This window comes from Phodopus roborovskii, unplaced genomic scaffold, assembly GCF_943737965.1.
Source record: "Phodopus roborovskii unplaced genomic scaffold, PHOROB, whole genome shotgun sequence".
Classification (NCBI taxonomy): domain Eukaryota; kingdom Metazoa; phylum Chordata; class Mammalia; order Rodentia; family Cricetidae; genus Phodopus; species Phodopus roborovskii.
In genome coordinates this window covers 11,018,243-11,042,578 of record NW_026126407.1, presented here as the reverse complement: position 1 = coordinate 11,042,578, position 24,336 = coordinate 11,018,243, and the positions used below count along the sequence as shown (strand labels likewise).

Genomic DNA, 24,336 nt, shown 5'->3' with positions numbered 1-24,336 from the left:
CCTTGGCCGCATAGGAAGTTCCAGGAAGGCATGGACTACATGAGACCCTGTTTCTATTAGAGAGAGGAAGACAGAGCAGCTGTATGAATATACTTCATCTTTAAAATACTGCATTGTATTAGTAGGGTGTTAATGTAATTGGCATTTGGCCTTCAGAGGGTACTTTAAACAATATCTCACCTAAAGAGTTATATCTAAGCCAAAATGTAACTCAGCAGAAGTAAACAATGTGAACAGCTCTGATTAAGTTCTTAGAATTGTAGCCAAAACCTACTTCAATCATATAATGTCATCAATTGTGTGATAGATCCTAATCTCAGAGGTGTTAAAATGAAGGCTGTTCTCTAGCTGTTGCATACCTCAATGCTCTATTGTATACTCAATAAATTATACTATATAAATGATAATGAAATATGTTAAGATGTGTAGGAAGATACATGCCTCAGAACTGATTTTTTGGTTTTGGTTTTCAAGACAGGATTTTTCTGTGTAATGCCTCTGGCTGTCCTGAAACTTGTTTTGTAGACCAGGCTGTCCTAGTACTCACAGAGATCCTTCTGCCTCCGCCTCCTGAGTGCTGGAATTAAAGACATGTACCACCACCATCTGGGTCAGAATTGATTTTCTAATGTTTGAAGACTTTCTAATGTCTCTCCGCAATCTCATGGGATCTTTATAACCAGCTGAGGTCCACAGTGAAATTTCTCTTGTCAATTTACATGCTACAAGAAATCAAGTCTCCATGGCCCAGTTATTCAGGCTGTAATATAGCTTGTGGATCACTAACCCCTGTGATTTATTTAGTATTTTGCTTAGGCTACTGGTAATAGACACTGAAGTGAGCAGTGTCTCAAAAAGCAAAGGGGTTCCATTCGTTTTCTTTCACTGGTTAATGTTTTCTTTTAGACAGGGTCTCAACCAGGCTGGCTTTGATCTCATAGAGTTCCACCCGCCTCCTGAGTACTGGAATTTAAGGGATGGACTTCAAATCCTTCTCTCTCTCTCTCTCTCTCTCTCTCTCTCTCTCTCTCTCCCTTTCTCCCTCCTTCCCTCCCTCCCTCCCTCTTCTGAAACAGGGTTTCTCTGTGGCTTTGGAGGCTGGCCTGGAACCAGCTCTTGTAGACCACACTGGTCTCAAACTCATAGAGACCCACCTGCCTCTGCCTTCCGAGTGCTGGGAGCAAAGGTGTGCACCACCATTGCCTTGCCTAATCCTTCTCTTAATGGGAGCTGTACTTTTGGCTACAGGAGTAAGTGAAAAGAGATCTTGCCATTTAGAGGCTTATGGGTTAGTGCAGTTGGATTGGATAGGGATATGTGATCATGGTAACACTTCAAGATTAGAATAGTCTTCCAGTCACCTTAGCATCCACCTGCTACTGGCTTTGGTTCCAGTACTCTGGAACCCCAGAACCCTGTCACCAGAGCCATGGTACCATCAGTCACCTCCAAGCAGTGACATAGTTGTTGTGTTTCACTAAGACAACTACCCTGTCCATTCTGAGCATATCTCAGGCATTGCAGTTTAAAATGGACGTTTTTGTAACTAGTGAAAGACACACACCTCTCACTATTTATTTGTTCATTTATTTATTTTTGGTTTTGGGGTACTTATTTGTTTGTTTTTGTTTGGGGTTTTTGTTTTGCTTGTGACAATGTCTCTCTATGTAGTTCTGGCTGACCTGGAACTTGCTATGTAGACTAAAGTGACCTCCAACTCAAAGAGATCCTCCTGCCTATGTCTCCTGAATGTTGGGATTAAAGGCGTGCACGACTGGACTGGAAAATTGACTCAGTGGTTAAGGGCTCTTACTGTTCTTGTAAAAGACCCAAGTTCAATTCCCAGGACCCACATGGAGACTTATCACATCCTCAAGAACCAAGCACACATAATGGTGGTGCACAGATGCAAACACATAAAACAATAAAAATAAATCATGTATATGTAAATCATGTGCTACTATGCCTGACACATCTGTTCTTAAAGAAGGAGTTAGATATGATCCCATATATATGTTGTCATGGGAGTAAGATCATGAGATTCTGGTCTCCATGGAAGCTGGGCAGCCTGTACATAGTGTCATCAGAGCTGGTGGCAAAGGCCATGGATGTCACTGATGTCAGACTCATGGCCTGTAAAGGTCTATGGGCACATCTCCTCTTGAACATCCCAGTGTTTTCCTGAAGCATTATGAGAACCAGAGACAGTTTGGTTCTGGGGAGTGGAAGACAGGCTCATGACATCTCCAGTATGTCCAGTAAATGTGCTTGTCTGCTGACTGGTCTTGATGTCCCAATAGGTCTGCAGACCTAGTGATAATCAGATTGTCATCCAAAAACTGGCAGCTGGATGACCTGCTAGCTCACAACTCAGATGCACATTTCCTTTATGGGTTTTCAGGTTGCAAATGGAGCAGATGTTTTATCCAGACCACCCCAGCCATATAATTCCCAAAAGGAGTATATGCACAAACCATTATCCAGGAGGAAGGCAGAAGGATGACAGGAACTTTGTAGTGTCACTGCCCATTCTGAGGGGTGCTGACTGGGAGCCTGGAGTCTGTGCCCCAGTGCAGGGCATGAATCTTGATCAGGGACACCCCCTCCCCCCGTATTCTCCTGGTGGACATATGAGTTCTTTCCACGGGATTGCTGGTGTTTGTGACATTTACACAAGGGACTTGAATCAGCTTTGCTTTGCAAGCATCACTCATTGTCATGTCTCAGTGTTTTCCATGCCCCTCAAAACCTAGAATCTTTTCATGTTTCTCCCTTTTAAAAACTACCGTTTATTTTATATGTTTTTCAGAAGGGACTGCATAAGTGTGGGGGTCAGCTAACAACTTACACGAGTCAGTTCTTTCCTCCTATTCTATGAGTCTGGGGGACTGACTTCAGGTTTTCAGGCTTGGTGACTGATGCCTTTACACACTGAGCAGCCTCTCCAGCCCAGAACCCACGTTCTTAATTCAAAAATGTTTCTGGCCTTATCTCCCACTCCCCAGGCCCTGTGTGCCCATGATGCTGTCTGGTCCTCACGGTTGTAGAACTGGTAGCCTGTCCACTGCCACCTGCAGACATCAGGATGAACATGGCAGTCCCTGTTCTGGGGTTTGTCCCCTAGATGGTAAGGAGACAGGTAACCCACGGCTGAACCAATGATTCTGCTCCTCAAGGCTATCCAGGGTCCTCAGAGCTTTGGATGCTGTTGTTAAAGTACCTCTAGGACTTAATGTCATTCATTCTAGCAGGAAAGAAGATCAGGTAAGGTCATGCTCACTCCCTCCAGCATGCCCCCAAAGTCCACCATTTTCCTGGCCCTGTACATAGGCCAGCATTTAATCACAGGGACAATTTAATTGGAGAGAAAGCTGAAAAATACAGTATGGTGAGCAACCATGGCCTAGATTAAAAGTCCATTGCTACACATGAACAAAAAATGGGCCGACTCAACCAGGCATGGTGGCAAAGAGGCAGTCAGAACTCTTAACGAGTTCAAGACCAGCCTGAGCTTCATAGTAAATTTCCAAGACAGCCACATGTAGAAAGACTTTGTCAAAAAAGAAAGAAAGAAAGAAAGAAAGGAAGGAAGGAAGGAAGGAAGGAAGGAAGGAAGGAAGGAAGGAAGAAAGAAAGAAAAGAAAAGAAAAGAGGAGGGAGTGGCTAACTCACCATCTCTGCCCCATACTGGGATGCTGGGTTAACCATATACATCTGGTTTGCTCAGCTCAGCTTTGGCAAGACAGTGTGTGGAGATGAAATTCCTAAAAGCATTTGTTGGATGTCTTTCCATCATCCATTTACTCTACCTTCTTCCTATGTAATAGTTGATTTTATTGACATCTTATATTCTGAAGTGATCTCTAAATGTCTCAAGTAGATTGACACATTCTAACCCCCTGTCTGTGTGACCTAGGCCAAGCAGAGGCAGAAAACCTGAGCCAAACCGGTTTGCAGAAGTACATGGGAAAGAAGACTCCTCACTTCCGGAAAGCCACGGAAGAGATCCCATTGCCCTTGTAAAACCACGAGGTTGTAAATGTATCGGCTGATGGTGCCATCAACAGAGGATCCTGCTGCTGCTGAAGCCAGCCCTACAAAGAGGCACAGCAGAGAACGTGACACCCACTACACCTTGAACTTCTAGAGTGTAGTAACTTTTGGTCACCATGATGAAATTCACTGACAAAAGTGTCTTAAAGAGAGACTTATTTTGGCTCATGGTTTCAGAGGATTCCAACCATAGTGTCAGGGAAGACATGGCAGACAGCTCTCTTTTTATCACTGCAGGCCCAGAATAAAGAAGTCAGAAGTGAGGGCCAGATCAATGACTCAGATGTTAAGAGCACTTACCACTTTCCCAGAACTGAGATGTTTCCAGCACTCATACGGTGACTCACAACCACCCCGAAACTCTAGATCCCAAGTTCCAGAGGACCCAGTATCTTCTTCTGACTTCTTCCTCAGGGACGCACATGATGCCCATACAAACGTGCATGCAAAACACTCATAGAGATAAAATAAATCCAAATTTTAAAAAATGAGTCCAGGTGGCAGTGCTTGCCTTTAATCCCAGCACTTGGGAGGCAGAGGCAGGTGAATCTCTGAGTTTAAGACCAGACTGGTGGTCTATTGAGTGAGTTCCAGGACAGCCAGGGCTACACAGAGAAACCCTGTCTCAAAGAAGGGGAAAGGGAAGAGGAAGACAGTGACTACATGTGTGCCTGGTGCTCAGGGAGGCCAGCAAATAGCACTGGGTCCCCAGAAACTGGAGTTACAGACAGTTGTGAGCTGCCGTGTGGGTGCTGGGAATTGAACCTGGATCCTCTGGAAGAGCAGTCAATGCTCTTAACCACTGAGCCATCTTTCCATGTCCTGCTCTTTTTATACGAATTCTGGATCTAAAATTCAAGTTACCCTTGCAAGGCAAGCACCTTACAAGTAAGTTATCTCTTAGGCTGTCTCTCTCTCTCTCTCTCTCTCTCCATATATATTTATGGTTTATTTATCTTAGTGCATGCATGTTTTGTGTGTGTGTGTGTGTGTGTGTGTGTGTGTGTGGCAGAAGAGAGGGTCAGATTGTTTGGAACTGACAATATGGATAGTTGCAAGACACCATGTGGGTACTGGAAACAGAACCCGGGTCCTGTACAAGAGCAGAGCAGCACATTCTCTTAAAGGCTAAGCTATCTCCCCAGCCCCCTTTTGAAATATTTTAAAGTGAGAAATTAAAACCTAATTTTGTAATCGTGTTTATAAAAACTATTGAGAGCAAGCAGTGGTGGCACATGCTTTTAATCCCAGCACTCGGGAGGCACAGGCAGATGGATCTCTGTGAGTTCAAGGCCAGCCTGGTCTACAAAGCTACACAGAGAAACTCTGTCTCGATAAATAAATAAATAAATAAATAAATAAATAAATAAATAAATAAATAAATAAATACTATTGAGGCTATGGCAAGACTTCCCCATTTGGAGGGTTTGACTTCATTTCATCTCTTGGTTAGTTAATATCATTTCCCACAAATGGAGGAAACATAGTGACGTTCCAAAACCCAATCGTTCTCAGAAATGAGTTCTGGCCTCTTACTTGGTCACATGACTCCAGACTCTGGTAAACTCAGACATGCACATAATAATTGAGTCATAGCTCTTTTGCTGTTGATGGAACTTTGGATACTTTGTCTGGTGTCATTCACTTTCCAGGGCCTGATGTGTGTTCCACAAGTTGTCTGCCAGTGATCTATACTCCCAGCCTTCTGAGTACCCTTTCTAATTTCCATTGGTCCGATTTTTTTTGGCTTTCTCTGCTTTTGAGACAGTGTCTGTATATAGCCCAAGATGGCCATGAACTTACTGTGTAGACCATGCTTGTCATGAACTTGCAGCTAACTTCCTGCTTTTTAAGTGCTGAATTACTTGTGCCCCTACACTTGGCTACATGCAGCTTTTATTTCAAATACTTTCTCCAGGGGAGTCTTTGCTGTGATACATTTAACCTCTCAACCTGCTGCCAAGCTCCACCATGTTCTTGCCTCAGGAAGATGGCATATCGCTCTCAGCCTTTGCTTTGTAATACTACAGAACAGTGGTTCTCGACTGGGGGTCATGACCCTTGGGAGTCAAGTGACCCTTTCACAGGAGTCCCGTATCAGATATCCCATAAATCAGATATTTACATTACGATTCATAACAATAGCAAAATTACAGCTATGAAGTAGCAACAAAAGTAATGTTATGTTGGGAATTCACACAGCATGAGGAACTGCATTAAAGGGTCACAGCATTAGAAAGGTTGAGAGCCACTACTATAGAGTGAGTCTGAGGTGTCACACATGCTAGGCCGGCAAGGTACCACAGACTCACAAACTCCAGCCATTGGCAATTGGTGTCTCTTCAACCATTGTTATCTTGGGGTCTGGAACACTGCTTTGCTTTCTTGCGTCTTTGTTGTAAACTTTTAGGCCTTTACCTTTAGATTTGAAAGTTTTCTTGAATTTGTCCTCCCTGGTTCACTTCTCCTTGTCTCAAACCTGTTCTTGGATCCTTCCATGTGAGCTTATGTTTCTTCCCTCCGTTTCTAAATTATTTGTTTTTATGTGCATTGTTGTTTTGCCTGCCAGTGTGCCTGTATGAGAGTGTAGGATCTCCAGGAACTGGAGTTACAGACAGTGGTGAGTGGATGCTGGGAAGTGGGACCCAGGTCCTCTGGAAGAGCAACTAGTGCCTTTAGCTACTGAGCCATCCCTCCAGCCCACACTTAAGTCTCTTTACGTGTATTAGTTTTTCATGAAGTTCATCCTTCTCCACCCACAGGCCAGAGCCTTTCACCTCAGCCTGGTCTTTCATCAGAATTCTAGGGCGTTCACCAAAGTTCTTCCTGAAATTTTCTCCAGAATCCTACAGGAGTTCTTTTTTCCAGAGCTCACTTTCGGATGTTGTGATCTCTCTTGTGTTTGAGGAAATGTCCCCAAATCTCTGTAATGGTTTGCAATGCTTTAATAGTGCTATGTCATCCTTAAAGAGATGATTGAATGCTTGAGATAATAAATCTAGCAATGTGACTCAGTGGCTGAACATGCCTAACATGCATGAGACCTGCGTCTACCTCTCTCTCTCTCTCATCCTCTCTCTCTCTCTCTCTCTCTCTCTCTCTCTCTCTCACTCACTCACACACACACACAAACACAAACACACACACAGAGGGAGAGGAAGGGAAGAGAGAGGATATATATATATGAAGGGGGTGTAGAAATGGCTCAGTGCATAAAATACTTGCCTTGCAAGCATTAAGATATGTACTCAGTCCCCAGAATCTGCATTAAAATTCTGGGAATGGTGGTTTGTGCTTATAATCTCAGCATTGAGGAAGGAGATCCCTGAGGGTCACTGGCCATCTGATCTAGCCTACTCTACTTAATGAGCTCCAACCCAATCAGGGGGCCTTGTCTCAAAGGAGGTGACCAGTGTTCCTGAAGATGACATACAAGGTTGTTTTCTGATCTTCACACACATTCCCACACACACATGCATGTACAAACACACACACACACACACACACACACACACACTAAAATTAATAATATTAGCTGAGCCTGGTGGTGCAAGCCTTTAATATTAACCCTTGGGAGGGAGAGACAGGAATATTTCTGTGAGTTCCAGGCCAACTTGGTCTGGCATAGTGAGACCCTGTCTCAAAAACAATTAAAAACAAAAAACAAAAAACCTAGTAGCCACACTGTCTTACTGCTAACATTGACAGTACTATTGTTTGAATTAGGCACCAAAATAATTAATATTTCAAGCAAGTCATTACGAGGTCCAAAGACTGCATTCTAGCTCTTCATCTTGTTTCATTAATCTGAAACTTAGGCAAAAAGCCATGAGTACCTGCAGTTATGTAGATGACAACTATTCTATATCAGACTTAATTTTCTCAGCTGATAATATGTAATGACTAATCGATGAGTGAAATTCCCTATTGAAGCTCCAGTTCTTCTGGTCAGGGCTAGTAGTTTTGTTGTTGATCGAGACAAAGTAGGCTTGTTAATGATTAAACACAGCTTTACAGCAACACGTTTGTTACTGGCAAGACGGAAAGATTTTGCAGGAAGTAAATAAAGAATACTTAGTTCAAGACTTACTTTCTAAATGTTCTTTAAAAAAAATAATCTTCACAAGAGAAATGTGGTGTAAGTAAAGCATTTTATTTGTTTTGTTTTGTTTTTTAAAGAAATCAAGGTCATACTCGGCCTCATAATAAATCAGTGGTCACTTTCCCCCCCCACACATGACACCATGCCTCAAAAAATAAACAGAGCCAAACAAGCAAACAGCAACAAAGCCTGAGCTGGAGAGACGGCTCAGTGGGTAACGGGCTTGTTGCACAAGTGTGAGGACCTAAGTTCAAATCCCAGAGCCCACATAAAAGCCAGATATGGTGTGCGCCCCTGTTACCCCAGAGCTCCTGTAGCAAGTGGGAAGTGAGGACAGAAGAATCTTCAGGAGTCTTGGGACAAGCCAGTCTGGCATGTGCAGTGACGAAGAAGGGACTCCACCTCAAGCAAAACCCGAGGATAAAGCTGTCACCAGAGGTTGTTGTCTGACCTCCACAAGTGTCTGGTGGCACACTTGTACTCTTGCACACACACACACATACACACACACACTTTTTTTTAAATAATGAAAACCCACAGTGTTCGTGACATAAATAAAAACATGTACTTCACACACACAAGTAAGGGTTGGCTAGAGGGCATCTGATATAGCGTGGCATCCAAACAGGGATTTTTTTCCAATCAGTGTATCCTATCCCCCCCCCCCCTTTTTTTTTAAACCAGTGAGTATCCCAGCCTGTTCCTCTGGTGACAATGATAGAGACACATGGCACCACAGAGCACTTAATTTTTTTTTAAGATTTTTTTTTTTTTGTTTCTGTGTATTGGTACTGAGATCTTGTCTTGTTGATTCTGCCCATGTAGTAGAGGTGTATTCTACTTCTAGCAGAGGGGCCACAAACTGGCATATCAAAGTCATCGATACAGGGAGGGCTGAGGAATTAGAGCAAGTAGTTCCTTTTTTTACCGAAGCTCATGCGAGGCATGGTAAACCATCTGTATACAACCCCTCAGAGGGGTCTGCAGAGGGGCAAGTGACATGCTAAAGAATAATGTACAGATTTGCCAGGCGGTGGTGGGGCACGCCTTTAATCCCAGCCCTTGGGAGGCAGAGGCAGGCGAGTCTCTGTGAGTTCTAGGCCAGCCTGGTCTGCAGAGCTAATTTCAGGACAGGCTCCAAAGCAATACAGAGAAACCCTGTCACTAAAAACAAAAATAAGAACAAAATAAAACAACAAGAATGACGTACAGATTTAAAAATAACCACCGTTTCAGCTTTAAACTATGCCTCTAGAAGCACCAGAGAATGTAAAACTTTACAGAAAAGGAAGCATTGTGGAAATACATCTTTAAAATTTTTCAAGTTGATATAACAAGTATTGGTTTTGTTTGTGTTTGTTTGTTTGTTTGTTTTTCAAGACAAGGTTTCTCTGTGTAACAGTCCTGGCTATCCTAGAATTCACTTTGTAGACCAAGCTGGCCTCAAACTCAGTGATCCGACTGCCTTTGCCTCCTGAGTACTGGGATTAAAGGTGTGCGCCACCACTGCCTGGCAAGCAATAGTTTTTAACTGTGGTATTTTTCATGCATTCATATCATCATACCTTGTTCAAGCTGATCAACTTCCCCACTGCCCTTCCCATCTCCCATCCTCTTCACTTTGTAAATTTTGTTTTGTGTTGTGTTTACTTTGAGACAAGATCTCACTTCATAACCCTAATTGGGTGGGAGCTCTCAGTGTAGCTTCGGCTGGCCAGGAACTCACTATGTAGTTCATATTGGCCTCAAACTTGGAGGATTCCAGGATTCTGGTCTCTGACTCCTAGATGCTTGAAATTAGCAAGCATTATTACTTCTGGCCTTCTGCACCGGAAATGTTGTTAAAGCACTAAACAAACCATCAGAAGAAATGCCAAATATCAATGACCATGTAATTGTTTATGAGTCAGAGGCAAACAGTTCAAACAGAGGGGAAAGTCCAAAGTACTTTCTTTTTTCATGCATCCCTTGTTTAAGAGGCAGATTCTCCATTACTGTTCTTCACCCAACTCCTCGGTCTGGCAGGTGACAGGGATCCCTCCAAGATTCCGCCATTTATTTTTGAGTGGCACCTAATTTTCTCCACTTCCCACATGTCTATAGTGGCTTGGGCAGGCGATTCAACAGAGGCCCCTTGAGGAGAGGCCTCCTCTATGGTACTATCATCAGGTGCCATTGTGAGGTTCTGGAGGATTTTCTTGCAACCTTCACCTCACTACGGGATGACTAGATGCCACCAAGTGAGAGTGAGTTCTTCCAGGGCACACTGGGGCTTAGTCCTGAAACAGTGGATCCATACACTCCCCACCACAAGGTCCTAAGGAAGAACAAGCTTAAGGAATTCAAATAGCCAAAATGATTGTAGGGGCTGAAGAGATGACTCGATAGTTAAGAGTACTGGTTGCTCTTCTGGAGGATCCAAATTCAATTCATGGCACTAACATGGATGCTAAACAGCCTTGTGTAACTCCAGCTCCAGGGAATCTGATACTTTCTTCTGACTTCTTCTAGCACTTCATGAACATGGTATGCAGACATGCACACAGGCAAAACACTATATACATAAAATGAAAATAAATCTTTTGTTGTTGTTGTTTTTTTGAGACAGGGTCTCTCTCTATGGCTTTGGAAGTTGTCCTGGAACTTACTCTTGTAGACCAGGCTAACCTCAAACTCACAGAGATCCGCCTGCCTCTGTGTCCCAAGTGATGGGATTAAAGGCATGTACCACCACCATCCAGCTAAAAATAAATCTAAAAAATGATTTCTTCACTGGGGATGGTGGTAAATGTCTATAACCCCAGTCCTCATGATGCTGAGGCAGGAGGATAGTGAGTTTGAGGCCAGTTTGATCCCCATACTGCAACCTTGTCTCAAAAAGTCAGAAATAAAATAGATTTCTTACATTAGAATTGACAGAAACACAGCTTGAGCCAGTTCACATAACCAAAGCATTCTAAGGGATGGCCAGGCTTCTGACATGGCTGTATGTCCAGTTTTAAGCAGCATCATCACAACTTCGATCTCCGTTGATTTCACTTTCCAACAGGCTGGTCGTCTCCCATGATGACGGATCACCAGCACCTTCAGCACCTCAACAAAACCAGAACTTCTTTGTTCTCAGAGCATGAACAAAACCAAATGAAAAAGGGAGCTGACATCGTGACTCACACCTTTACTCCAGCATTCAGGAGGCAGAGGCAGACAGATCTCCATAAGTTCGAGGCCAACCTGGTCCACAGAGTGAGTTCCAGGACAGCCAGAGCTACATTGTGAGACCCTGTCTCAAAAACAAAAACAAAACAAAACAAAACAAAAAAACAAAACAAAACAGGAGAGATGACTCAGTGGTTAAGAACACTGGGCAATTCCAGAGCTCCTGGGTTTGATTTCTAGCACCCACATGGTAGCTCACAACCACTTATAACTTCAGTCTTATAGGATCACACACACACACTTTTTTTTGGGGGGGCTTTTTCAGACATCAGGGCACACAGGTGGTTCACAAATGTGCATGTAGGCAAAATGCTCATACACATAAAGCTGAAATAAAATAAAAAGAAAATGGGACTGTTTTAGATCATACAGTCATCACTGATAGAATGCTTGAGCCTGCTCTGAGAAACAGAAAAAGCTGAATAAACCAAGAGCTGGGTGGTAGTGCAAGCCGCTTAGTCCCAGCACCCAGGAGGCAGAGGCAGGTGGATCTCTGTGTGTTTGAAGCTAGCCTGGTCTACAGAGTGAGTTCCAGGACAGCCAGGGCTACACAGTGAAAACATGTCTTGAAAAAACAAAACAAAGTTTTTGAGAAGAAGAAAAGAAATAAATAGACCAGAAGTCATTATCACCCTTTTGTGCATTTTCTAACAATGTCTTGCAATGTAACCAACTCACAATCTTCCTGCATAGCTGAGTTGCAATGAATGTCGCTGCCTGGCTCCACTGCAGGCTTTTCCGTTTCCTTAGAGAAAAATCTCTCTGTGTGTGGGGGGCAGGAATAATGAGGCCATCATACATCTGCCCTATGCTTTCTTGGTCCTTCACCTTGTCCCATGGAACCATGGAATCCTTGTAGCCAGCTCAAAGCGCTTCACACAACCTTTTTTTTTTTTTTTTTTTTTTTTTTTTTAACAAACGAAACAACTGAGATTTCCAGGGGTGAAGGGTTCAATTGAGTCTTCAAGTAGATGAGGAAGAGCTGTGGAAAGGTGTGTACAGACCAAGGAAGAAGATGCTGACCCCAGTCAACTTCCTTTGTGTGACAAGCTCCCATATCACCTACCACCACATCCTCTTCTTCAACTCACCCAGCTGTAGCCAGCCCCTCCACCTCCTCCAGGCCTCTCTTGTCTTATCATTGTGATTCTACCAGTTTCAGCCACTCCCCTTTTCAGACCTTTGCTCCATGCTCCAGCCTGGTGTGCTCTGGACCCTGGCACTTCCCGCTCACTTTTACTCACCCCCAGCCTTTCCTGAAGCCACTGACATGTGTACCGGAAAGTGTGCGCGTTGCCTGGGGCTCTCCCTCATCCCTCTCTCCCTGATCTGCATCGTGGCCAATGCTCTCCTGCTGGTACCTGATGGGAAGACCACCTGGACCAACAGCAACCTCAGCTTGCAAGTCTGGCTCATGGGTGGCTTCATTGGAGGAGGCCTGATGGTGAGAATGCTGCAGCATTGGCCGGGGACCTGGGTACCATGCTAAGGGGCAGTCAGTCAACAGGACAGAGAGAAAAAGAGGAGAAAGGACCAGTTTGCTCTGGAGGGTGTGGCAAGGGCTCGGTGGGAAGTAGGGGCCCATCTATCTGCTAACACACCCTAATCATTCTGTAGAAGGTCCTGGAGAGCTCTAGGGTCCTAAGCTGAGTGTCTGAGGGGAATGGGTGGAAGAAGAGTATCTCTATTGGGTGGGAGCAAGTTCTACCTGAGAAAACCTCATTACAAGGGTAGAAGCGGAAGGAGCAGCTGGCTGTGTGGGAGGCTATCAGGCCAGTGCCATAACCGGCGAGAGTGGGTGCCGTGAACAACCTCAGCCCAGGTGGATAGCTCAGATCTGTCACTCCACCAGCCAGTTCCCAGTCGCTTTCCCTCTCTTCCACAGCCCTTCCTTCTCAGCCCACCTTCCAGGATCCACAGTCTCTGTTAAGGATAATAGTCCTGGACCTAGGTCAGTCTTTTAGAGTAGATGCCCTAGGCTTCCTGCAGACTAAGATCTATCAAAAGTGAGAGAAAAGCCAGACATGGTGGTTCACGCCTTTCATCCCAGCGCTCCAGAGGCAGAAGCAAGTGGATCTCTGAGTTTGAAGCTAGCCTGCTCTAGTGAGCAAGTTTCAGGACAGAAAAATCCTGACTTGAAAGGAAAAAAAAAAAAAAAAAAAAAAAAAAAAAGCAAGGGAAGGAGAAACACAAAATATCCTAGATTCGTTCCCCATCTTAAACTCCCTCCCTTTTAGAGAATTTTCTTTTTTCAATCTCTTACTCTTTGTTTGTTTATGTGTGTATTTAGAAACAATATCCTGATTGTACTTCAGGCCAGCCTGAATACATAACCCAGGCCAGTCTAGAACTTGAAACCTTCCTGCCTCGACCACTCAGTTACAGGTGCGTGCTGCCATGCCTGACCATTTGGGAGAACTTTTGGATGGTTAACCTAGTATATCATCATCATGGGATAAAGGCGAGAGACCTATCGAGCACAGTTTCCCATCTTTAGCACAGCTGGCTGTTAAAATTCTCTGGGAGAAGTTGCACTTTGGTCCCCTCTGCTGGTCACATCTTTATTAGCCAAATGGAGATGGCTCTCAGATAAAACCTCCCCTCCCTTGCCCTCTGGCATCACTCTATTCTACCCTCTGCTTGGATTCTGGTAGTCAGCCTCTATTCTGATGCCCTCTCAGCTCCCTTACTCTTCCTAGGCCCTCACATTCACCAGCGACACATCAAGTATATCTCCAGTCTAAACCAGATGATTTGCCTACCCAGTCAAACTTGCCTGCATCGGTGGATCTGTTAAAGTCAGGCTCCCAACATCTTTATTCACAGCAGCCTTTCAGGAATACAATATTGTGCTTCTCCTAATGACTGTGCTCTGTAGATGGGGCAAAAGGGGGCCAAGGAAGCAAGGATGGAAGCCCCGTGAGAGCAAAGACTGCTTCCCTATGAGGTGCACAGTTCATATTTGTTGGATGAATGAAGCAAATAAATGGCAAGATGATGTAGTATGGTGGCTATTTCTGTAAGGCCAGCACTCTATTAGTTGAGGTAGGAAAGTAGAGAAGTGCGTGTGCAGGAGTGTGTGTGTATGTGCGCGTGTGCACGCGCGCGCACACACACACACACACACACACACACACTTTCTAATCAGGGATCTTCACAAAAACCTCTCAGGACAAGAGAGGCATTCATTTTCTCTTCGTTTTCTCTTCTTTTCTCTCTTCTGTTTGATATTACAGACTAACACTGGGGCTTGCTACCTGCCAAGGACTTGCTCTGCAACTGAGCCACACTTCCAACCCGGGGACACATAGTTTGTAGTGTGTCCAAGGAAGTTTGTATGTGATGATGTCAGAACTGACAACCAGATGACATAAAAGGGGGGGCATAACAAACCAGGATTAGCCAGGCAGCCCCAGAGCTGAAGCTTCATGAGATAAACATAGACCACTGCACAAAATTCTCCACTTTTCTTTTTTCCATTTTAAAACCTCTGGGAGGCAGATGGTGGTGGCGCACACCTTTAATCCCAGTGCTCAGGAGGCAGATGCAGGTAAATCACTGAGTTCAAGGCCAGCCTGGTCTACAGAGCGAATTCCAAGACAGCTAGGGCTACACAGAGAAACCCTGTCTCAAAAACCAAACAATACAAAACTCTAGAACAAGGACTACCAGGTTGGAACCCAAGGGTTTTTCATGCTAAGCACAAACTCTATCACTGAGCTACACTCTTAGCTCAATGAGTTTTTCACAAAGTAAGCATGCCTATGTGTGCAGCACGCAGACCAGATCCCCACTGTTTGCTTGCCTGGAGTCCTCAGTACTCAATCTCTATGTCAGGGAGATTGCTCACTTGCTCGCGCCTAGGAGCTCAAGAAAGGGAAACAAATCACGTGCTACTCAAATGCATGCACTGCCACCTCACTTGTCCTTCCCCACTCTCAGGCCTGTGCCTAAACCTGTGTTTAAAACCAATTACTTTATTTTTTGACAGGGTCTCCCTAGGTAGCCGTGGCTGACCTCAAACTCACAGAGATCCTACCGCCTCTGCCTCTCCCCACTCCCCAGGGGGATTAAAGGCGTGTGCCACCATATTTAGCAAAAATCTTTGTTTGTTTGTTTGTTTGAGATAGGACTTCTCTGTGTAATCTGGAACTTGCTCTGTAGTCCAGGCTGGGCTCTGAAAGAGACTGTGTGTGTGTGTGTGTGTGTGTGTGTGTGTGTGTGTGTGTGTTAAGGTATGTATTTGCATGATGGTTTATACCTATAATCTCAGTACTTGGAAGACTGAGGTAGGTAGATCACTATAAGTTTAGGGGTTCAAGGCCAGCCTGGGCTACATAGTGAGCTCAAGGATGCCTGCTTTATAGAGTAAGACTCTGAGACATCTTCTCTGAGATGATAGATATGTAATCCTGACTAGCCTAGAAGTCACTGTGTAGACCAGACTGGCCTTAAGTTCACAGAGATCTGTCAGCCTCTGCCTCTTTCTCCTGAGTGCTAGATTTAAAGATGTGTGCCCTATATCCAACAGGTTTTTCATTGCTATTGTTTTTGTTTTGAGGTAAGGTTTCATATCAGGCTCACCTTGAGCTCACTGTGTAGCTGAGGATGAACTTGAACCCCTGAACCCCCTTACCTCCTAAATACTGGTACTGCACACATGCATCACTAGGCCCAACTTCTTTTCTTTTTTGGATTTTAAGACAAGGTCACATGAAACCCAGTGTGTCTTGAGCTCAATCAACTGTGTAGCCGAGGAAGAGCTTACAGCCCTGGATCATCCTCCTCCAAAATCCTGGAATGGAATTCTGAGCATCCAAGACTTCACCAGGCTCTCAGGTGTCCTCAGACTAAAGCAGAAGTGAGAGCTTAAGTCAGCCTACATAAGAGGCAACTTCCTTTAGGAAGAGAGACCCTTCCTTTAAAGGGGGAAGGGTGCTGGAGAGATGGCTCAGTGGTCAAGAGCACATGCTGCTGCTGGGCAAACACCTTTAATCCCAGCACTTGGGAGGCTGAGGCAGGCAGAATTCTGTGACATTTGAGGCCAGCCTGGTCTATATATTGAGTTCCAAGATACCCAGGACTACATAGAGACCCTGTCTCAGAAGGAAGGAAGGAAAGAAAGAAGGAAGGAAGGAAGGAAGAAAGGGAAAGAAAAGAAAAAGCTGTAGCATTCCATGGATACAAGGTAAGCAAAGAATGTGACTTGGTGGGACTAAACTAAGGCATAAGGGCAAGGACCTACGGTACATGAAATTGAAGGCAGAGTAATGGAATCTCAAAAGACTTGCTAGGGAGCACCAGCTAGCCTCAGCCCCTTGATAAAGGGGCTTGATAAAAGAGCAGTTAAATATTAAGTTGATCAAGTGTTAGCATGTGGGAATGTGGGATGGAGTCTGGGATGACATGGGATAAGAGTGATGAGAATCTATTAGAGAGGTAGAAAACATCTTCCTCATGGAAGGAGAGTAGGGACTGAGGGTGTGAAAGAATTAAGAAAGGACGGAAAGATTCAGAAACCATCGAGGGAAAGTACAGAAGATGGAAGTCAGCCCTGGTATAGGAGGATTAAAATCTTGCAGCCCAGGTAAATTGGTGGATATTTTCCCACTGATGAAGACAAGAAAGATGAAAGGCAGATGAGTTTGGGGGATACTGTGAGGCTTGCTGAAGCTGCATTAACAAAGACATTCAAATGAGCATGTCCTTCAGGCAGTTTGATATGGTTCTCTGGGTACCGGGAAGAGACTATTAGTGTAGCGGAACAACTGATTCCTTACCTGGGAAGGTGTGCGCTTCATAATAAAGGATACAAGGAAGAAACAAAAGATTAGAAGTTGACTCTTAGGAAATCCTGCACTCTGTACCAGAATCCCTGTGCAAATCCTAACACTCAACTGAAATTCCTGTTCACTGTACATGTTGAAGGTATACATCAGCATAAGGCTTTCTCTCAGAGCCAGTCATGACAAAATCATCCTGTTGTCTCATTAAATCCGAGAACAGTCTTTTTGAGGTAGGTCTTGCAGATCCATTTCACAAGTGACAAAACTAAAAGCAATCAGTTCACACAGTGGAATGAAGGTCCAGACTCCATTCAGCAGGTGCCTACCACTCAAAAACATGTATGTGGAGTAAATCATATTGCCACTCCCTTGCCTAAACATTTGATGGTTTTGGACCCAACCCTCCAAGAAGCTACAATCTGGAGCGAGATAAGGCAGGCATATAAATAATGATAAATTAAGGCCGAGTCCAACAATGATCCAGAGACTATAGATAAGGTTTTACAGTACAAAGGTCTGAGGGCATCGTAGGCAGCTTTTCTGAGGAGATGGACAATGCAAATACAGCCTTGAGGATCTAGGAGAACCTGCTGTCATCACCAACTCTCATCCCACAGGTGCTGTGTCCGGGAATTGCAGCAGTCCGGGCAGGGGGCAAGGGCTGCTGCGGTGCAGGTTGCTGTGGGAATCGCTGCAGGGTAAGATCCAATTAAGAAATGAGTTCCAGGACAGCCAGAGCTGTAATACAGAGAAACCCTGAAAAGAAAGATTCCTGACTCCTTCCCCACACAACCACAGCAGGATCTACAAGCAGTTCCTAGGCGCTGCCTCACCACAGTCTTGGGTACCAAATGAACCTGACCAGAGGGGCCTAGAAGCCCCATGAGCCTCTGTGGTAGATGACTTTTAGGATTCGCCTAACTTCAAACCTGGAGTTTAAAGAGAAATGTATTTGTAGGCAGCCTGGGGCGGGGGCGGGGGGATTGGCACGGGTGGCCCTCCAAGGGAGGAGGCGGGCCCACTCACCTTACCTTTCCACACCTGTCTAGATGCTTCGCTCTGTCTTCTCCTCTGCCTTTGGGATGCTTGGCTCCATCTACTGCCTCTCAGTGTCGGGAACCGGGCTCCGAGTGGGACCCAAATGCTTAATAAACAACCAGTGGGACTATCACTTCCAAGAAACCCAGTAAGTCCTATTCTGTGTTTGTCTCCCCCATTCTGTGCCTCTCCCCACCTTCCCTTCCTTCCTGCATGGTCCAGAAATGATGGACCAGACCGAGCTTCTAGAAAGCCCCTTCCACGGGACCAGTCGAACCCTTTGCAGACTTTAATAGACCCTTCCACTGGGTGGTGGTGGGGACTGTGCGATCAGATTCTTTCAGATGACCCTGTCCATCCACAGAGGCTCTTACTTGCACAATAAAACTCTATGGGATTTATGTGAAGCGCCACCTCACGTGGTACCCTGGAATGTGACGCTCTTCTCTCTGCTGGTGGTCGCCTCAAGTCTGGAAACAGTGCTGTGTGGGATACAGTTGGTGAATGCGACCATTGGTGTATTATGTGGCGATTGTCGGAAAAAGGTGGGACCATATGGGGTGGATTGCGGGCGGGGGGGGGGGGGTCGGTCGTGGTAAGCGGGGAGTGAGGGGTCCTGTTTGTTCTTGGCTGCTTCTTTACTCTTTTTTTTTTTTTTTTTTTTTCCTTGCAGGGCACAGCTCACTGAGTTCCATAGCCATACATAATAATACCTCATTTCTGGAAGTCTGAGTGGACTACCGACTCCCTGCTTAGCTGAAGAAAACTGCTTTTATTGTTCAATATTTTCCTTTGTGTTATAAACCGCCCTGAGCACCCTTCCCCAGTTTGTCCTTTGGAAGGACTGCACGTGGGCCTTCAGGCATAGCTAGGCTTGTGCTTCTGTTTGTACAACCACCCCCTGCTTGTTATTTTCTTAACAAATAGTTACTGTTCTGGAAATAAAATTCTGTGCTCTCAAGAGGTTTGTGTGTGTGTGTGTGTGTGTGTGTGTGTGTGTGTGTGTGTGTGGTCAGAGGATAATGCAGGAATCGGTTCTGGTACCATGTATGCTCTGGGGACCAAACTCAGGTCCTTGGGCTTGGCACCAAGCACCTTCACCCACTGAGTCCCCACTTCACTCCTCCCGACTGTTGAGTAATGGCCTCAGGTCACCAGGTCTTGAGGCATTGAGTCAGGCTGTACTAGACAAATAGCCCCAAGCTGTAAAGAACAGCTTAGCCCCAGCCTGACCCTCCACTTCACCTGAAGAAACAAAATATTCCAGGTAATGAAAACAACACACCCTGCTTGCAGTCTAACCAAACACTGTGAGTGAGCATGTCTACTCTCTCTCTGTCTCTCTCTCTCACACACTCTCACACACACACACACACACACACACACACACACACACAATCTATGACTTCTGTCTGCTTCTCTGCCTCGGTTTTCTTACACCCACCATATTTCTTCCTTTTATTTTCCTTCTCTTTCTTTCTTTCTTTTTTTTTTTTTTTTAAGACAGGGTTTCCGTGTGTATCCCTGGCTCTGACTGTCCTGGAACTAGAACTTGCTCTGTAGACCAGGCTGGCCTTGAACTCACAGAGATTTACCCTGGTCTGCCTCCCTAGTACTAGGATTAAAGGTGTGTGCCACCATAGCCTGGCTGGCAATTTCTTTTTAAAGAAGTGAAGAATTATTTCAGTTGCTGGTAAATGTTAGGTCTCAAACCCTGTACAAATGGTTGAAGTTGCCTACATAACATATCAAAGTGGGCCTGGCTACCAAGTTCTCCCAGCATCCCTCAGTTTCTACCTGTTAGAGGGTATGGCTGGCATACCCCACCCCCACCTGAAACTTCTTCAGTCCTGGGGCTAGGATGCTCATCCCCAGCTGCCCTTCCCTATATAATCCAGATATTTTGGTTACCTGCCCCCCCTTTTTTGACTGCCCCCTTTACTCTCCTGGCCTCTTGGTCTGGCTCTTCCCCTCCCCACTCCCATTCCATGGCCCAACTCAGGGTCATATTCTCTCTGGACAGATGTCCCTGCCTCTGGCTATATTTTCCCTTTTACCTACAATAAACCTTCTCCTCTACCACACCTAGGAGCAGTCATGTCCTTCCTTTTTTATTCAGTAAACATTCTTTAAAAACAGGTTGGTAATGAGATGAGCATTGCCTCATGGAGGGGAGGATACTTATTATGAGGAAAGTCTAATTCTGAGTATGGGTACCTGGGAGGTTCCAGACAGAGAAAACAGTGTGGAAAGACAAAGTCTTCGGTGACAATCTCTATTTAGAAAAGCCACTATTTGGAATTTGCAAGGTGGAGAGTGGAGTGGAGAAGGGTGTAGCAACTAAAGATTCTTTAGTCTCAGAGCTCTAGAAAATGAAAATGTAAAACCATTTGCATTGTCATCCAATACCTAGGCTCTGTGGCACCTCCTACCCACCTAGGGACTTTCAAACCAGATGTACACCCCACCTGGCCAACTCAAACTTGGGGATTTCCAAACCAGGTGCTACCAATAAGGGATAGATTGGGTCTAATCACTGAGTTTCCCTGAGTACAGTCAGAGGTGGGGACTTCCATCCCATTCCTTAATCAGAAGTCTTTCTGACCGCTAGGAAAAAGACAACTTGGGCTCTTAAAAGGAACATAATATCTATGCCCTAAAAGATTTTTTTTTTTTATTACATTCTTCTGACCTGCGTGACCTACATTAAAGCCAAACCTGAACACAGGCCTGGACCGATGCAGGGTCAAGACAGAAGCAAGGAGGCAGCTTCTCTCATTTCTAAATCAAGTGACAGCAGAGACCAAGAAGCTTTAATAGTAAGAGGCACAGTGCTGACAGGGTCCAGTGGGAGCGTGGGCAGTGGCGGCAACATCATCAGCTGTTACAGCAGAATACCCTGACATCATTAAGTGCAGTGTCATCACGGAGCCCTCTAGGCTTCTGGATTTTGGTCTGCAAGCCACAGACACCTTTGGCACAGGAGTCGCTCCAGTCTCCATAATCTCCCCAGTTCAGCCCAGGCCCCTCCAGTTCCACACCGTCTGAGCAACGGAAGCGCACATTATTCACCGCGGTGTTATCTCCAGGAAATGAAAATGGTTCCACCCGAAGGGAGAAAGCTATTAGGTAGTGCGTGCCAGGACACCACAGAGGCTCGCTCCACGAGCCCCAGCTGCAAGAGAACGGGAATTATAACTGACTCTGTGAGCATCTCCTATATACTGGGGGGCTCCAAAACCAGGTACCACCAATAAGGGACTGATTGGGTCTAATCACCTGTGTTTCCCTGAATGCAGATGGGGGGACTTACGTCCCACTCCTCTGTAACTCTAACAGAGTTTACCTCGGGAGTGTAACAGAAGGTAAAGGGTGTCCCTTTGCACTGGGAGAGTGCCCGTCACAGCTTTACACACACTAGATAAATGCTCTATCCCACATTATTTTTTTGCGGGGGGGGGGGATGGGGGGGAGATTCCCACCTTCCAGATTGGGACTCCACAACATGGGTGTTTTGTTCAGCATTCCCTCTAGTACAGTGCAGCCGGATCCCGTTCAGAGCTGTGTCATCTCCAGGAATGCCTTGAGGGGGTTCCACCTAGGTGAGGAGGAGAGAAGTGAGCTTCAGCAAGGGGATGGCCAGTCTCAGCTCTGCAGTCTAGCATATCTCTGTCCTTTAAGACCTGGATCTGAGACTTCACCTTGATGGAGAACCCACTGGCAAAGTATCCATCAGGACACATCTCAGGCCAGGCCCAGTCACCCCAGGTCCCACCGTTGGTCACTTCAACAATCGATGCATATCGAGCTTCTTGCCTAATTATCTGTGCATGTCCACAGTATATCACCCACAGCAGCAGCAGCAATTTGGCTCCAGCCTGCAACTCCATCCTGCATGACTTATGAATTTGGCCGCTTACATGAATTTATATCAACGGAGTCCCTATCAGGATTCAGGTTGCCAGTCTAAACCAGCCCTATCCTTTCATGGCTCAGATTGCGGAAGAATGACCAGGATTAAGTGACATTCAAAACTAATCCACTCCAGGAACCCTGAAGACTTAATTGCCAACTCTGAGAGACAAAGGCTGCCAAGAGTTGGGGAAGGAGGTGCAGTGAAAACCATTGAGTTGAAATTAGCACCTACCCAATATTTATTATAGACCACTAGCTGTGATTGGGACTTTGCAGTCATATTTCATGTAATCCTCACAATGATTGTAGAAGATAGAAATAATGTCTCCGGAGGGAGGGAGAGGGAACTGGGATCGATATGTAAAATAAGAAAAATAATAAATATATTTTTAAAAAGAAATATCTTCTAGTTTGTAAATGAGAGAGCTGGGTCTCAGAAATGACAAGTGACTTGCCCCCCTCCCTCCTCCCCCTGTAAACGGGGGAAAATCCGAGAAGAGAACTGGCTAGAGACTGTAGTGATCCAATGGTAATCTGCCAGGGACAGAATTAGGCAGGGACAGTTAGAGGATGAGGAGCAACTTTACAGGATATAAGAAAGCACAGAGACAATGGATAGAGAACCTGTAAAGTGCAGGGGCTAGAAAAACTCTTTTTTTTTTAAATATTTTATTTCGTGTACATCGGTGTTAGGGTGTCACATTTCCTGGGACTGGAGTTACAGACAATTGTGAGCTGCCACGTGGGTGCTGGGAATTGAACCTGGGTCCTCTGGAAGGACAGCCAGAGCTCTTAACCGTTGAGCCATCTCTCTAGCCCCCTTGAAAAACTCCTTTTAAGTCTGTGGTCCTGTTCCTTTCAGAATCTTGTACACCAGACCTACCCAGAGAGACTCCGTCTCACTCTGTAGCCCAGTTTGTTCTCAAATACAGTGGGTAGCTGTCTTAGTTAGGATTTCTATTGCTGTGATGAAACACCGTGGCCAAAAAGCAAGTTTGGGAGGAAGGGGTTTAAGTTGGCTTATACTTCCACTGGAAGAAGTCAAGACAGGAAATCAAGTAAGTATGGCGGGGAACCTGGAGGCAGGAGCTGATGAAGAGGCCATGAAGGGGTGCTGCTTACTGGCTTGCTCCCCACGATTTGCTCAGCCTCCTTTTTTATAGAACCCAGGATCATCAGCCCAGGGATGGCACCATCCACAGTAGGCTGGGTCCTTCCCCATCAATCACTAATTAAGAAAATGTCCTACAGGCCTGCCTGCAGTAAGATCTTATGAAGACTCCTCCAATTCCACCTCCTCCTCTTCCTCTTCTCCCCCCCCCCCCCCCCCCCCCGTATTTCAAGACAGGGTTTCTCTGTGTGACTCTGGCTGTCCTGGAACTCACTCATAGACTGGCTGGCCTTGAACTCACAGAGATCCACTTGCCTCTGCCTCCCAAATGCTAGGGTTAAAGGAGTGTGCCACCACCACCCAGCTGGAGACATTTTCTTTTCTTTTTCAAATAAATCCAGATTTTATAAACAGGGCAATGTACAGAGAGCATTCCCCAGTAGCCGTCAGGAAGTCAGGGGACAGAACTCAAGGACACTGGAGACATTTCCTTAATGAGGCTCCCTCCTTTCCGATGACTTTAGCTTGTGTCAAGTTGACATAAAACATCCAGCACAGTAGCCCAGGATGACCTTGAATTCTCCATGATCCTTTGGCTTCAGCCTCCCAAGTGCTAGGATTACCAGCAGGGGGCACCACACCCAGTGACACAGGAATAATTCTAAGACTTTATGAACAGGGATTGAGATAACTAAACAAATGAAGCTGCTCTTCCTCTGTTTCTTGATTTCTTTAAGACAGGGTTTACCATGTAGCCAAGACTGGCCCGGAGCTCATTGTATACCCCAGGCTGGCCTGGAACTCTTGTTCCTTCTCCCTCAGGCTCCTGAGTTCTGGAATTATACCAGTTTTGCCCTGGCTCGCTTGCATTTTTTAAACCTTTCCTGGAATGCCTTCCCTTCTATGACCAGTAGATGGACCCCTAATTCACAAAACCAGAAAGAAAAAAAAAAAAAAAAAAAAAAAACCAACTCTGCTAGGTCAGGGGCAGGGACTTACTGGCCTCATACACATTCCTGTTTCTTTAACAAATAATTATTTATTTATCATACATTCATTGCAAGAAATGTTCTAAATGCTTAAAATGGCCCAAGAAAAGTAAGGTGCCTGGCCAG

General features: G+C 45.3%; 2 protein-coding genes and 1 pseudogene across 2 annotated transcripts; 1 reads left to right on the top strand and 2 right to left on the bottom strand.

The window, feature by feature from the left end:
• Positions 1-2,083: 2,083 nt before the first annotated feature.
• Positions 2,084-2,714, bottom strand: LOC127219831 (guanine nucleotide-binding protein G(I)/G(S)/G(T) subunit beta-1-like; annotated as a pseudogene).
• Positions 2,715-12,635: 9,921 nt separating this feature from the next.
• Positions 12,636-19,067, top strand: Tm4sf5 (transmembrane 4 L six family member 5). Its single transcript, XM_051181589.1, has 5 exons — positions 12,636-12,815; positions 17,775-17,855; positions 18,207-18,343; positions 18,560-18,740; positions 19,023-19,067. The coding sequence occupies exons 1-5, from the start codon at positions 12,642-12,644 to the stop codon at positions 19,065-19,067; spliced, it is 618 nt and encodes a 205-aa protein (XP_051037546.1). The 5' UTR covers positions 12,636-12,641.
• Positions 19,068-20,973: 1,906 nt separating this feature from the next.
• Positions 20,974-22,100, bottom strand: Vmo1 (vitelline membrane outer layer 1 homolog). The gene is made up of 3 exons (XM_051180150.1): positions 21,897-22,100; positions 21,678-21,793; positions 20,974-21,370 (listed from the first exon to the last, which is right to left on the bottom strand). Exons 1-3 carry the CDS (start codon positions 22,083-22,085, stop codon positions 21,073-21,075), a joined length of 603 nt encoding a protein of 200 aa, XP_051036107.1. The 5' UTR covers positions 22,086-22,100; the 3' UTR covers positions 20,974-21,072.
• Positions 22,101-24,336: the final 2,236 nt, after the last annotated feature.